This window comes from Zonotrichia leucophrys, chromosome 4 (assembly GCF_028769735.1).
Source record: "Zonotrichia leucophrys gambelii isolate GWCS_2022_RI chromosome 4, RI_Zleu_2.0, whole genome shotgun sequence".
NCBI lineage: Eukaryota > Metazoa > Chordata > Aves > Passeriformes > Passerellidae > Zonotrichia > Zonotrichia leucophrys.
In genome coordinates, this window is record NC_088173.1 from 54,255,571 (window position 1) to 54,271,287 (window position 15,717).

The window sequence follows — 15,717 nt, forward strand, 5'->3', positions numbered from 1 at the left end:
ACTGGCATAATTAAATGTTTCAAATTTGCCTCAGTTTTTGCAAGACTTATTGCCAATTTTTTAATCTCACTCATGTGCTATGCTACTGAAACATCCACTTTCAGAAGCAGATATTGTCAAATTACTCTGCTACTTTTTATTTGCTCTTATGACTGTAACTTACCCACATTCTAGATATCTTTTTCATTCTTCTCTCAAAGCTTTTGTAAACACTACTCTTGTAATATATTGAGGACAGTTGGCCAAAAATAAGCTATTTTTATTTCCAAGTTTACTAGAGAATTCAAAAAAAATAATCTAAATAATAAGCTTTTTAGGATCAAATAACTTACTTTTTAGAAGAATTAGTATTACAGAATTAGTAGATATTCTAAAATATGTAAGTTTTTCAATGTAGACAAATTATCCAGGTAACTTTGGCATTTGGAGCTGTGGTTTGCTGGTTTTTTTTTTCCCTTTTGAGTCTTGTAGGTATTAGTCTGTTTTGTTATCATCTTATTGGCCTTATTGCTGTCTAGTGGCCTTTCACAAGGAAGTTCTTGCTTTGTCTTAGGTGTTTCTATATTGCATATTAATATGGGGAAACCTTCTCTTTCCCTTTTATTCAAATGTATTCAGATTGATAACTGAAGGCCAGAATAAAGCAGCAAAATTTTTTATGTGGAGTAACAAGATTGGAATATTGGAGAATAGGGCAACTCAAAAAGAATGATGAAGATGGGGTAAAGTGAGACATATCTGACGTCATAAAAAATAGAGGCGCTTGGCCTGAGGAGCTTTGTTACTATATAAATAAATTGAATTCCTCTTTTCCAGTGTTTTGTGCTACTTAAATATGCCAGCTAAGCTGTTTCAGCACTTTGATCTTCTGCCATGATCTGGCCCTAGCTGTACTTTCATCCTTTTCAAAGTATTCTATCACAGCAGTGAATTTGGCCCTAAGGAAATGAGTATGTAGATTTCCTTTCTCCATTAAACACTACCTAGATGCCTGTCTTTATTGAACAAATAAAGGATTAAGGCTTTAAACCACTAAAAACAGAATACATGGTGTTGCCTTGGACAAACCCCTAGAGAGAAATGCAGGATTTCCCAGCAAGGGAAGTGTTTGGGACTGATACTCCTGGATGCAATCCTCATGTATTTTATGTGGAAGATTTTTTGGTGAAGATTTGAACATTGTACATGATAGTAGTTATATCCATCATGTTTCAGCACAGTTCATATGTGGAATTCTGTCTGGCTTCCAGCTCTCTTGCCCAAAAGGCAGTTTGACCTGTTCTGTGTTGTGTCTTCCAGCTCTCTGCTTTGGGGACCCCATATGGCCATGTCTGCTTAAGATATTGCTGAAATCTGTTTGGCTTGTTCAATTCACTTGTCAATCTCTAACACAAGAGAAGATTTAGTACTTTTAGCTGGAAGACTTAGTACTTTTTTCTTTTATTCGCTCTGCTGTGAAAGGTGTAGTTAAAGGTGTTAGGAGACACTAGGGAAACTGAGGTAAATGATACTCATTAAGGAACTTGTATTGCTTTCAGTCATTAAGCTTTCAGAGTGATATTTTCCATGAAGATACCCCATAATGACAATTTTATTTCTATAAATTTTTCTGTGCATGGGCAATACCAATTCAAATTAACATGCTGTTAACATCAACAAACAAGTCAAATGCTTCTGTTGTTTCTCCTTGTGATCAAAGTACATTGCAGTATTAAAAAGAAATTTGAAGTCAGACAATATCAAGGCCCTGTCCATTGTCTTTTAATTGTTTGTTTTTAGAAAGGAAATTGTGATAATTGCCTTCAAGAATGGTATTAATTTCTAAAATTTAGTCTTGTCCTTCTTTCAATATGACACATGATAGCTTCCTTATGTTGGTATATTCTTGGTATTTATAAAGATTCACAGCAGTGGACAATCTGTACATGACAATTTATAGGTGGCCACCATTACCATTTTGGTATCCCAAAACCCAATAACTTGTGTTGAAATGAAATACAAATTTAGTGTTAGCTAGACAGAGGTAACATTCTGGATTGACCTTGTCTAGTTGCCAAGGAGTTTAGCAGCTTCAATCCTGCTTTCACTGAGGGCCATCTAGGAAAGGCCACCATTCCATATCTGTTCTTAATGGAGAGAAGATGCCACACTTGCAATTTCACAGGTACCTTATTCTGCTGCATTTTGTTACCCCGTGTAAATAAATTTCCATTGCATTGCTATCATCAAAGCTTTTAATGAAATCTGATTTGTATTAAATCTCTTTTCTTTTGTTTAACAGATGATGTCACTAATACTGCTCTGGAAGCCCTCCTTGGTGGTGAAAAGAAGAACATTCCAACAGGACTAGGAGCTAGGGTGTGGAAAATCCCAGAACAAACAAAGCTTGAGACTCAGCTGCTGGTGTTGCTCAGTCTTCACCTCTTTAAATTAAAATCAAACACAACTGCCTCAGAAAGCTGTGGACAAGAAAAAGGTACTGTGCATTGCCAGCATGTTGGTTGGGTAGGAAGAGAATAAATCTGCCATACAGATATGATGCTATCATTTTATTAGAGACAAGATCATATGAAGCCTCAAGTTTGAGGTTCTTTTTGTACTGAGAGAGACTTCTAAACACAACCAGACTTCACAGGCAATAAAATAAACCAAATCTGTATGAAGCTTTTGTTTTTTTGTGAGGTGCTTTCATTCTCTTCATAGAGAAGTTTTCTGGATTCACTGAACAGATTCTTGATATAAACATTTTCTCCCTTGTGATTTCTTAATTAATTTTTTAAGTTGTTTCCCCACCACCACTCATGGCATCTAAGATGTGCAGTACAGAAGGGTGCTTAGTGTCTTGTATTTATCATATGCTTGCTAACTTGAGCATTGTGTTGCCTCACCTGCATTTGTCACCATTAGTAAAGAATAAAGGCTTGAATTGCTTTGGTCTCAGTCAGGAGAGCTAAGCTCCTTTGACAGACTTTCCCAACCTTCTGCTGAGTTTTATGTGTTTATAATGTGTGCATGTCTGGGTATTCAGCAGGCAGATATGCATGCCATGCATAAATCCCAATATAATATTTTGTTTGCTTCAAGGATCTGGTATCTGAAATTACCTGTTGCTCCCATTACAGAAGTATGGTAAGGATGACAGTTTAACTCCATGCCCAATTTTTGGTATTTTCATCTTGTGGTAGTCTGCAGTGATGACAAAGTAATTAGGCTTAGAAACATTAGGAAATAGTAAACCCCCACTCTGTGTAACTGTTCTTTCTGCAGCAAAATGCTGTTGATCACTAGAAAAAGACATTTTTATCGAGAAAGATATTGAGAATATAATTGAGGTTTGCCAGGAAACTGTAGTACAGAAAGAAAACAAAAGCAGCAGTAACCCAGGAAATATTCTTTCCCAATGGCTATTTTGTAGTTTGCATATTGAAATTGTTGCTTCTTTGCTATTCACAAACTTTGCTTGATTTGAAATATTCCTTTTTATATTTAGTGTACTGCATGGTAAGTGCTTCCTTCTCTGAATAGAAAAGTATGACACTAAATAAGACAAGTGCTGTGGGAACTGACAGCTGTAGAATGCATGATTGTTAATAAAGAAGTCATGAAGGAAAGAATAAAGTAAAAAAATGTAGGATATAGAATGAGTCTTAGGGTCCATCTGTTTTCTATGACATTCAAATACAGCTACTGTTTCATTGTAGTATCTTTGATTTTAACACTTTACAGAATTTCATTAAAGTGTAGTCATTATAAAGAAACAGAGTGAAAAAAGTGTCTAAAATAATTTAATATTTTCTGATGGAATTAACTTTCATTATAGAGAATAATTATTTTCATTTGTAGTTTCTAATTTGTAACTAAATTTTTTGGGGGGTAACAGATAAACTGATATGACTACTAAAGTCTCTCTTCTGTACCGAGGAGGGTAGTTCATCTTCTTCTTCTGACTGAATTTAACACTTCATGGTAAATGCATGAGAAACTTCAATTATAGATTTATCTAAAAAAATTATTTGCACATCTACTTAATCATAACAGAAAGTTATTGTTGCTGATTTTAGAAAGAATTAAAATGCTGAACTCTAAACCTAGCTGATGGATATTATCACTTGGCTTTCTATGAATGTAAATGTATTTTAATTTTTAAATTTCAAAAGGATGCTCTTTAAAGATTATTATCCCCCTGTTGTTCTTTAGACTGCTCTGTTCCTGTACATCCAGAGAGTGGAACACAGATTAAAAATTGATTTAGATTTAATAGTTTGTTTAGCTGACTCTCACTGATAAAGATGAAGTGTTCTAAACATGAGTCTTCAACAGCCAGTGTGTTTTGGAAAGTGATTTCATCATGTGCCAATTATCTTTCCTAACAGTTGGAACTAGCTGATGAAAATTTGCACAGTGGGTTTTCATCTTCTGGATTGCTTATGCACATTTTCCTAATGCTATGGGGAAAAATCTTGCCTATGTGGTCCCTGTTTTCCTTTCTGATTGTATTTCTTGCATGTCAATGTCTTGTTATTTGTCTAGACTATTCCTGTTCTGTTCCCAGTGTCTCCTCAGGCTGGAAGTGCAAACCCAAGCATTCATGCAAGAATGGTGCTGCTATATCATGCTGCTCTCATGCAGCTGTGAGCTGGCACTTTGCTTTAGAGAACGGCTGGCTGCTTCTGTGAAAATTTAGGATTGCTGCAGCATGCCTGCCCTGCAATGGGGGCCAGGCACATTTTTTAAGTGACTCTTTCTTTCTTTTGCTGACTGATCATGAAATCTATCGAAGATTGATATTTTCCTTCTTTCTCTGAATACTGAAAATTAAATTGAGATAAACTTTGGTATTGCTTTCATGTTTCCATTTTTTCTTAACATCCTTTGAACAAACAACCTGTGCTGACTAATCCTCTATACAAATATTACTTATGTTCTCTGCCACGTGATTACAGATCCATTGTTTTCCAAACACAGGAAACAAGTACTATAACATGCTTGTGTCTAAAGAGGTTTTCTTACTTGCAGATGTAACAAGGTAGTACACTTGGGTGACTGGTGGCTGTGCAGCTGCTGGCAGAATTCCCACCCAGGGTTTGCCGCTAGATAAGCCTGTGGTTGGTTATGGTTGTGTTGAGATAAGATAAGGGACGTTGCACTTAGTCATCTAAAAGTAATCATTTATGTGCTGAGTGTTTGCAAGAGGTCTTAAAAAGAAAACTAAACAGACTTTTCTGACACCATGGAAAATGCTCTCAAATATGTCAGGCTTGCTGTCCAGTATTAAAACACAGCAGATCTTCAGACTTTTCTGGAGCTCCTTGTATGTTCATAACTGAGTATGAATGGGAAAAAAAGGTATGAACTGTGAGAAGCCTGTAGCCTATGTGTTGTGCATTCAATAAACAGTTGTGAGAGGCCATAAACTTGACAGTTCTGAGAATTCCTTAGGATATACCAGTTTTACAGCACCTGCTGCTTTTTCTTGATAAATAGGCTCTCTCTTAGTTATGGTTGTCTTTCTTTGAGCTTTTTGTTTGTTTTTCTCAGCTCTTTGATTCAATTAATTTGTAATGTCAACAGCTCCAAATGGTGTTTTGAATATTAAGTAGTTTTGATAATGGGATTTTATTACAGCCATATATGTATGCATGAGGGCAAAATCCTGTTTTATGCATAGCATTGTGTAAACAGTGATTTCTAGGAGAAAAATTTTGAAGGACACTAAATTTAATCTCAACATCTGCAACTTATCCTTTCTGAAGGAAACCCATTCTGTGTGCATCTGCACATACTACATTTATACAGTTGTGCTGCATCTTATTACAACACAAGACAAAAACGTGAGATTTTGTACTACAAGGGAGGCAAATGGTATTTGGGCATTTCAATTAACTTCCAACAATCCGTGTAAGAATTAAAAATGCATACTCTGAGGCAATGAATGGAAACATATAGCCTTCTTATTTACTGGTGAAGACTTGTGTATTTCAAAGCAAACACCTAGGAATTTTCAATTCTCAATCCCTTACAACATTTGGGAAGTGTTAGTTAAGACCTTTGTGATGTTTCCAGATGTCTCTACTGTAAAAAATTAATGAATAGTATGTGTTTGTAGTGTAGCCATTTGAATATCTATGCCCTGGGAGGGGAATAAGCATGGTTTCACTTACGAGCTCCTAGTTTTCACATTGTTCAGCATTTCCCCTTTTATGTGCAAGGGCAATGTACACAGGTAACATCCAAGTCTTGATTTACATGAAGCTTTCAGTTTTTCTAGTAAGGGTTTGCTATGTAGGAGGTGAAAAATTACAGTGTTATTGCCATAGCTATGATAAATTTTACCTTAAAGTAAAATATGATTCACCCTTTCACCTAAAGTTTAGGGAGATGATGTAGAAAGAGTAGTTCTTGGCAATACCTATTTCCATATTTTTCCACCAATTCTTCATTAAGACTAAGTTTATAAAGTCACTGCCAGCACCCTAAATTTGAGGCTTCCCTCTACCACCTCTTCTAGGGGATGAAGGGGGAAGAGGAACAGAACTGAACACCAAGAACACCAATTAATAGCAGAAACCATATGAAGATATTTCTACACAACCGGATTCATGGATAGGATTGCAACTGTGTCAGATGAAGATATTTCTACACAACCGGATTCATGGATAGGATTGCAACTGTGTCAGATTTAGATGATAATACAACTTGAATAAAAATTTTTGTCTATGGTCACAGATGATTTACAGCCATTTAGACCTTCCAGAGAATAGCCTTCTTTGCAGGCACCATGGCAAGAAGGAGGTTGTGTTCTGAAGCAATGAAGCGTAAGCATTTTTCATTTAACCACTGGGACTTTTGTAAGCTTTAGGTGAAATGTCTTGGCCTCAACTTTCTGCAAAACACTGTAACCACCTTCACAATTTGCTCTCTGAAACACTGTAGTGAAATGCAATCTTGATTCTCAGTGTAGGAGAGACATTATATAGGTAAACAGGATGTTTTCTTTGGAGTGAATAACAGATCACTTTTTAGTCCCCCTAAATGTCCAAATCAGCTTGGCTATGACAGCACTCAGCAGTTTAGGGTGCACTGCTAGCAGTGCTGTGTCTCCATAAGCTGCATCACAACTTGCATACTAAAGCACTCAAAGTTGTATGTTCAAGTAGTCTGGTTCTGTCTAACATTATCACTGATTTAGGAAGCTTTTAGGAAGCTTTATTTCCATATGTGTATATGTGTGTGTGTGTGTTTGTGCACTGATGAATTTCTGAGCTTCAGAATACTTTGGGGCAGTCTAATCTGGAAAACAGAAAGTGTCACAGTCTATAGTGGTGTGTCACAGAGTATTTCTGGAGTTTTATATCTACTTGCCTGCTTCCCCTTCCCTCTTTTTAAGGTGAACCATGACTGAATGCATCTTTTTTTTAACATTCTGAGGGACACCATCCTTAAAATGATGATGTTGATACATGTATCTGGATAAATATAATTTCTGCAACTGTTCATGGCTGCCACATTCAATTTCTACTTTCATCAGAGAGCACATTTGTATTTCTGGTGGCCAACTTGCCAACAACATTTCCAACAAGTCTGGAATGGTTTGAATCAAATTTGCTGGCAGTTAGCAGAAGGGAATTTTATTTGTAGTCTTCTCACGGTGGTGAAGCATTCTCTATTTGTGGATATTGGAAGATGGTTGAACAAAGAGTTCACAGTTTCTGTTCTGTGCTTTTCTTGTGCTTTGTCATGTTTGTCTCTGTCCTGTTGAACCAGAGAGAGAAGCAAAATTTTGTCTCCAGGCTCTTGCTGGGTTAGTATCAGCTTTGTTAGCTGTGCTTTTCACTGCCTGTAGTTTGAAGCTATTGCCTCACTCCCTTTCAGAGAGCTGAGGGGGGAAAGAAGCTCCCATCTGGCTGAAACACCCAGCTTAAATATTTTATCCCAGGTGATGCAGTTGCATCAGCCAGTTCCCAGAGTGACTTAAAGTCTGTTCACTGCAATGACCATTCACTCAAATACCAGTGTTTGAAATACCAGTTTTAGCTGGCTGATTATCAAAGCACTGCTGTGAGAAAGTTAACAGATCTTCCAAGGGACTTGCAGTTTTGTTGGACGCTGAATTTGATTATTCCTGCAAAAATGTAGGAATTTACATTACATGTATCTAGTCTCTTATTTCATAATATTGTCCTCAGAATACATTTCTGATAATCTTTCTGGAAGTGGAATGCCTACTTTACTGAGAGATAAGTGATTTGGTAGAGAAAATACAAGGCATCTCTGACAGAACTATAGATGGAACCAAAATCCATCAAGCCTTAGCCTGTGTGTTGCCAATAAGATAATAATAATAGTTACCTAGCTGGATTTGAAATGAGATTTGCATGTGGGGTTCAAAAACGCTGAAGCTGAGCAGGAGTCCCTGATGCAGTAAACAAACACAAGGTTGAGGTCCTAAAATCTTGAGCAGCTTTTTGGAAATTCTATGAGTCTTCAAAATAAGGCAATAGCACTGCCAGTTCTGTAGTGTATATCCTTGCTTTGATCTCAGGAACTGAGGAACTTGACTTCAAAAATGGACCATGATGGGAAATTTGGAAAAAATGCAGCGTGTTCAATGCAGCGTGTTCTTTTGTCAGTCTTCCTGTATTACTGGACTAGGCTGATACCTTAATTTTGGCTAAGAATCCTGATTTTAATGAGAAGTTGTGTGGAAGTTGAGCCATCCCTTGGTAGGTGAAGAAGTTTTGTAATTCTTTGTTTGTGCTGACTGATGAGCTGCTGCTGCTCTGCTCAGAGCTGTGTGACTGCTGTGCTGGAGCAGTGGGGTGAGGGTGTGATGAGCTGTCTGGCACAGCATGAGGCAGCTTACAGACTTAGTAAAGGTGGTCAACAGCACAAAATAATTATTGAGATCAGAGACAGTGGAATTAAATCATGTCCCTTCTGCATTACTGTTCAGCTGGTAACTAATATCACATCCAGAAGCACCTTTTCTCCTCCCTACACTTGCCTGACCTCTCAAGTCTACCCTATTGATTTACCAAATAATAAATATTCAAGATGCAGTTAAGTGTTAGACAACCCCAGGTTTTCTCTCATTGAGGTTCCTCCTCTCTCTTGAGTCATCAAATTGGGAATCTGATCCTCTCCCCCTAAACCTTTCAGTTGCCTTGCACATTTTCTACACACGGTCACCCCTGAATTTTAAATTTTTCTAGTTTCAGATTTTAGTTATTATATCTCTTTACAATAAAATAAAAATAATAATAGTGATGGCTTTAAAAAAATACTGGAAGGAAACTTCCTGCAAAAATCAGGTGAGTAGCTAAACAAAACTGGTCCAGTATAATCCAAATCCCATATTTGACAGGCTGATTATATTTGTGGGATTTCAGTGATAGTCAGCAAAGATATTAGAATCTGTCTCTCTATTTGCCATTTATCTAGCCCTAACTACAAAATGCTGTAACTTGCCCTTTGTTCCTCCTTCTGTTTTTACTCTTAAATGTTCAGCTTTAGTGGCCGTGGTTCTGCTCCTCGCTGGGAGTGCAGGGATCCCCTGCTCGTACCCAGGGCACCGGGAGAAGGTGCAGAGGCTGATGCACTGTGCCGGACTGCAGGCACCAGGTCAGCTCTCCTGTCTGTGCTGGAAAGGAGGGAATTGGCCCAGAGATCAGGGGAGCAGCTCTGCCTAGAGCTGCCTCTCTCAGCTGCAGTGAACCCAGCGCCCTAAAGCACTGGGCTTGTGTAACAGAGCTTAGTTGTGAAGGCTGTAGAGGGAGGGTTCTGTTTTACCATTTTTAGTTGCATTTGAACTTTGCCTTTCTGTGCTAGTGTCTCCTATTTTATGTGTGTCGTAGGACTTTTCTTTGTAGCATTTTGTCTTTTAAGAGAGCTAATAGAGTGATATTAATGGTTAATGATTTGATAAATCCTTGAAACAGTGCTATAAGTGAAATTGGGTAAATATTAATAACGTACATTCATTAAAGTCAGCGAATATTTTTTATTCACTTAAAATAAAAAAAGTCCTGGAATCAAGCACATAGCTTTCTGAGAAGGGATTCAGGTTAAGTTTTCAGTAACTCTGAGTGTATGAAAATGTTGTGTAGCAGAAGGGAGGTGCAGGATCCCTTCCCTTCCTCCTCATGCTGTGTCCTCTTTGGCTCAGACATTCCTTTTTACTTGTGATAATTCCTTTTAAACTAAGAGCTAGTTTTTGGGATGTTTTTGGTGGGCTGTTATGTTCTTTCACTAGAATGAAGCCATTAATATACTGGATGCTATCCAGTGGCATGGAGTAGTACCAATCAAAAATAAAAATTCAGTGTCACATGGTTGTTACTAGCATATACACACGCATTTACACATTTGTGTGTGCATAGCATCTAAATGAGTTTGATACGCTTATTCTTTTTTTTAAATTTTCTTCTTTTTTTTTTTTTGTTGTTTTTGTTGGTGTCCAGTGACATGGGTGCATATTTTAGTTGCATGTATTTTAATAGATGCACACGTCACAGGCAACCAATTCACTAAAGAGAAAATGAATACATTGGTGAAATTCATTTAGGAACTTGCCAATTAGTTCTACTAACTGCTGTATAAGGACCTGGAAGGCAGGGATTCGTGGTGAGAAGTTAAAACCTGGGTACTGATTTCTGAGGGCATTGGGAATTTGCTGAAAGATGCAGTGTGACAGAATCACATATCACCTTTGCTGAGATGCTATTGAAAAGAATATGGAAGCAATTACTAACCTGGCCTGAAGAGTTGAGTGCTTTACACATCCTGTGCTCATCCATGGGATGTCACCTGCTGTGAAAATCTTAGTGTCATAAAAGCCTGACTCATGCTACACTGTAATCTCCACCAAGGAAAGCTCTGTTCCACATGGCTCTGCAGGGTTGTTACTTTGAGGTCTTCTGGCCAAAAAAAGCAATGAAAAAAGGCCTATAGTTTCTTGGTGATTGCTTTCTGTATAGTGTGGCCCTATAATGCATATTATTAAAGCAAGAATGGCTCAGGACTTTAGGCTGTGCATCTGAAAAAATGAATGTGGGCTGTTATTTAATAACAAAGATGTTTCTGGTTTTATCCATCAAAAAATCAAGTGACATTTATAAAGTGTTCCACTGTAAGGAAACTCTGTATTTCCCTAAGCAGGCTGTGATTTACAGTAACCCTCAAAGGTTCTATTGTTACAGAAATAAATTTGTCCTTGTAGGGAGCTACAAAGGGGTATCAGAAAGGTAGGCAGTCTACAACATACTTAGGAAACTGTATTGATAATTAACAGTTAGATTTATTGGTGGGATGAGTATTATTTTATAGTCCTGTAGAGGTTCTTCTGCTTTTATCCATTCAGTCATGTTTTATTTCAGAGAACTGAGAATTGAAGCAGTAAATGTAGGTCATCTGAACCTTGTGAGAAATGTGCCTTGGGCATCGGCAGCTATGAATGTTGTCTTTCCCATACAGTCGCTGGGGTGGGTTATCACTGTTTTTTTAAACTATAATATAACATAGGTGAACTGCAAGTTATTTCTGAAGTTAACATTGTACCTGTGTCCACTGCATTTACTATTGTCAGATGCTATGACAATGGTAAATGCATTGGGCACAGGTATGACGTTAACTTCAGAAACTTTATTTTAAACTTCTTGAGTGTACAGAATTAGGCTATGTTGAGAATGTACTTATATCTCATGTTTACAAGCACAGTGAGGGTTAGCACAGTAGACTTTGCAGAATTAAAAGATAAAGGTTGAAATAAAAAAAGTTGAAGTACAATGGCACACTATTTATGTGGGGGTGCAGTGGAGAGATGAAGAGGCTGTATTATTTCCCTCCAGTAACTGAGTTATGGCTTGGTGTTTCAGCTGAGATGACTCATTGACTATTTCACCTTCCAAAAATTGTGCTGCAGCTGAGTAATGTTGTTGAAGTCTGAAATAGGGCTGGAATGCAGACTTTTGGTTGATATAATTTAGTAAGTTTCTTGTGTTATAATGTTATCCATATTTATTACTTGATGTTATGGGTTTACTTACTTGTTGATTACTGTTTGTTACTGAAAGACTCACTCTCTAGAAATATAATCCTCCCCATATTTTTGTGTGTGTTGTACAGGATCATGTTTACAGACTTGAATTTCTTTAAATTGACTTACTTTTCAATAGAAAATATTGGGTTCCTTTTTTTTTCCTTACCCTTATGTAATCAAAATTTATTGATGCCACGCTTTCACGTTTCTGCAGTAACTGATTTTTCTATTTTCTATTATGTTTTATTGATATTTAACATCTAGAATAATAATATAACAATTCATTACATAGTTTGAGGTCTTGTTTGATAAAACCAGGGAATAGATTGAGGTGGTTATAAAAATCATCCTTTAAATCTGCTAAGCAAATAGAAGAAAAATTGGAAGTTAGGGCATTGTTCAGCTGATTGATTTTCTAGTGTGTTAAGAATTTAATGGATTTCCCAAAACATCTGCAAGATAAATCATGTTAAATATTGTGATTGTTCACAGAAAAATCCCTCAAACTATATGTAGTTGTAGTTGATTCAAATTCAGTCAAGTTGATTTATTTTGTTTTTTTTTTCTTCAATGATAATTGCCCCTATACCTATGAAGTAAAGTCAGAAACTTGGTATGTTCCAGAGACTGCTGAAAACGTGACTTGTGCTTTAGAATCCATTACTCTTTCCTATCTTTTTTTCTTGATGTGAAATATAAAAAACATTCAAATGATTCCAAGGTTTGCAAGAAGTGTGTAGAACTCAGAGTGCAGAAATTGGCTATTTTTAGTCGTGGGGTGGTTGTGGGACTGTATCCTGGTGACATCATAAATTTGCCTCTCAGCAGACATATGGGGAGTTAATAAATAGGCTGGTCGTTGAAGCATCTGCGTCAGTAGAATTTTGTTAGAGTGGAGTGTTTTCTCCTTCATTTCTTCTCACTGTATTTACAAGTTGTTTGGTATTTTTTGGGGTCTTTTTTGTGCTGACCTTTATCCAAATATCAAATGTGAGAATTCAGCTAGGAGGGAATCTGGGCACTGACTGGTTCTGTGCCTTTCATTTGGGAATCAGGCTGCAGTCTCTGCTCCAGCCCTTGTGTGTCTGGGCTGTGTGCCTCTCTGAGTATATAGATAGGCTTTGTGTTGCCATAGTTCCTGCTTTTGAAATAGGTAGGCTGGAAGATGTATCCAGGGAAGAGTAAAAATGTAAAAATGGAAATTTTCTTTTTATGCCCACCAATGCAGTTTGATGGGTGGTTGTTTCCTGGTGTGGTTTTTTGTGTGGTTTTTTTTTGTTTGATTTTTTGGTTATTTCTTTTGTTTTGTTTTGTGGTTTTATATTATGTTTAGTTTGGTTGGGAGGTGGTGCTTTTGCTCCCCTCCCCACTCTCCTTTCCTCATTGCCCATAAGACAAGAGGATGATTTTCTTCAGGTTCTGGGTCTAAGCTTTTATTTTGCTTGAAAAGTACAATTTTCAAATGTTGAGAGCTAAAGGAAAAAAATTGAGAGCAATGCCTTGAGAGGTTTTTTTTTAATTCTGAAGAGTACTTCAAAGAATAATGCTGAACTCTCTAGTTTTAAGGCTAATTTGAGTATTAAATGCAATTTGAGCATCATAGAAACTCCATAGATTAATAGCATGAAATTCTTTTATTAACAACAGTAATTACTCCCATTTCTTCTACTCACCAAAGAGTTCCTTTTTTTAAAATTTACTGAGAGAATATTGTTGATTTGTTTCTCTTGAATCAACTACTGTGTGTAAAATCACAATAGCACCAGTGTTTATTTGTTTTGTAAGGTAGGTCTAATACATAACAAAATTAAAATGTATTTAAGTTCCTGTTTTTTTCATGGATTGTATATGAAAATGCTTCATATACTGAATACAAGGAACAAAAAAATTTTATTGAATAGGATAACTTGATAAATCATTATACTTCAAAGGAAGGATATCTGATATTACAGAGCAAAACAACTATTTCTCTTAAGTTACTTCAGCAAATAATTGGTGACGTTCATGTTTTTTTCAATTGGTTTTTACAAATGAAAGAACTCAATGGGAATATCATCAAACAGACTGAGGCTTGGTGTCCTGAGTTCTGTTCACATTTCATCTGATTTTGCTTATCATTCTAAGCAAGATATTTAACTCGCTACCTGTTCTCCAGTGCTTGAAAAGGAGCATTAAACTGAGGTGTTCAGTTTTTCTCTACACACCTGAGGCATTATTCACTAACCCTTTAGAAAATATGTGCTAAGGAATGCATGGGATTTTCATTCTAATACAATTTAAAAACAACTCCCCATCTGTAGTAGGTTGGAAAGAGCAGCTTATTTTTTGTCGGCAATTAGATAAAAATTTTCTTGGAAATATAGTACGCCATTAAAGTCATTAAGAACCTTTCTGCTTTGTCAAAAATTAAAAGATAAAATTATGTGAACATTTAAAAATGTCCAGAGAACATGGATTTGGAAAGTAGTTCACCATTGATAGCACTTGTTCCAGAGTTTGGTGTTGGGGAGCACTGGGTTGTGCTTAGAGAAGAGCAGAAGAGCAGAGTGGAAAAAAAATCACAGATAAAACTTCTATACTGACTGCTCATGAAGCAATAATCATGGGATTTCCTAATTATTGGAATTAGGGTTCTTTGTCTGCTATTGTTATTCTCCTTGAATATTACATAAAGCTGATTTAAATAACTGAATACTTTTAAAGCTTAGAGCATAGTGGGAAATGAAATTGAAGTTAAATTCTTTCTTGTTTCCATTGTAGCTTTTCAAACAGTATCAGTCCTGAACATAAGCAGGTTATAGACAGGATATTTTATAAACATTTTAAAATGTTTTTCCAGTTTTGTGATACCTTTTTAATAGATGCTGATGATGCAAAACTCGATGATAATTATGAATAATACAATTATGCATTATAACTGATACATTAGGGAGAGAAATACTTTCTTCTTACTATAGAAAATAAATTATTCCCACTGAAACACTACCTCAATTAATTTATGGTTTTCTCTGTGCCTCTTGGAAATCCAGAGCATGGTTCTAGTCAGGTTTTGAATAAGATATAATTTCTGTTTGTATGAATAAGATATAATTTCTGTTTATATGCTATAGTATTCAGAACTGTTAATACTTTTATTTCTGTGAACATCAGAATACACTGGATAGAGTTTAGAGGTGGTGATATATTATGTAAATTCTTATTTGTTTCTTTCAAACTCTGGTACACTATGCAGTATAGTGTAATTCAAGGAAGTCCAGTGTGCTTTAAAAGTGGATGTTAAGTCTGATGTTTGATTCTGCTCAATGCTGTAGCCTAATTCTGTTCCTACCACTTTGCTTCTTCCAGGCCATGAGAGACTGCTCCCATGATGGCAGAGCCTTGTATGAGGGGTTTTGTTGACCACTGCACGACTCTTAAATGCTAAAAGCAGAAAGCACTAGCTGGTAGCTCAGTGTGGAGCAAACGTTTTATTTTAAACTTCAAAAACAATTATGTCAAAGAAAAGTCGTGCCAAGGGAGAGAAGCCCGACATGGACACTGAAGCCCTGCAAGCTGCTAATGAGGAGCTGAGGACTAAACTGACCAACATCCAGATAGAATTTCAGCAAGAAAAAACCAAGGTATTTGTCTCTATTTTGTGATCACTCTTCAACTAGCAGCTCTGTTAGGAACCAGCAGAG

The 15,717-nt window shown here is 36.6% G+C and overlaps 1 protein-coding gene across 5 annotated transcripts in view; it reads left to right on the forward strand.

The window, feature by feature from the left end:
- The window catches only part of JAKMIP1 (janus kinase and microtubule interacting protein 1), a 143,136-nt gene that overhangs the window by 51,148 nt on the left and 76,271 nt on the right, over nucleotides 1–15,717 (forward strand). For all 5 annotated transcript variants that reach the window (XM_064711764.1, XM_064711766.1, XM_064711765.1 and 2 more), the window contains exons 2-3: nucleotides 2,282–2,476; nucleotides 15,383–15,657. In XM_064711764.1, coding sequence (XP_064567834.1) covers nucleotides 15,529–15,657 — 129 coding nt within the window. In that variant the 5' untranslated portion in view covers nucleotides 2,282–2,476; nucleotides 15,383–15,528. The remainder of the gene's footprint in view (nucleotides 1–2,281; nucleotides 2,477–15,382; nucleotides 15,658–15,717) is intronic.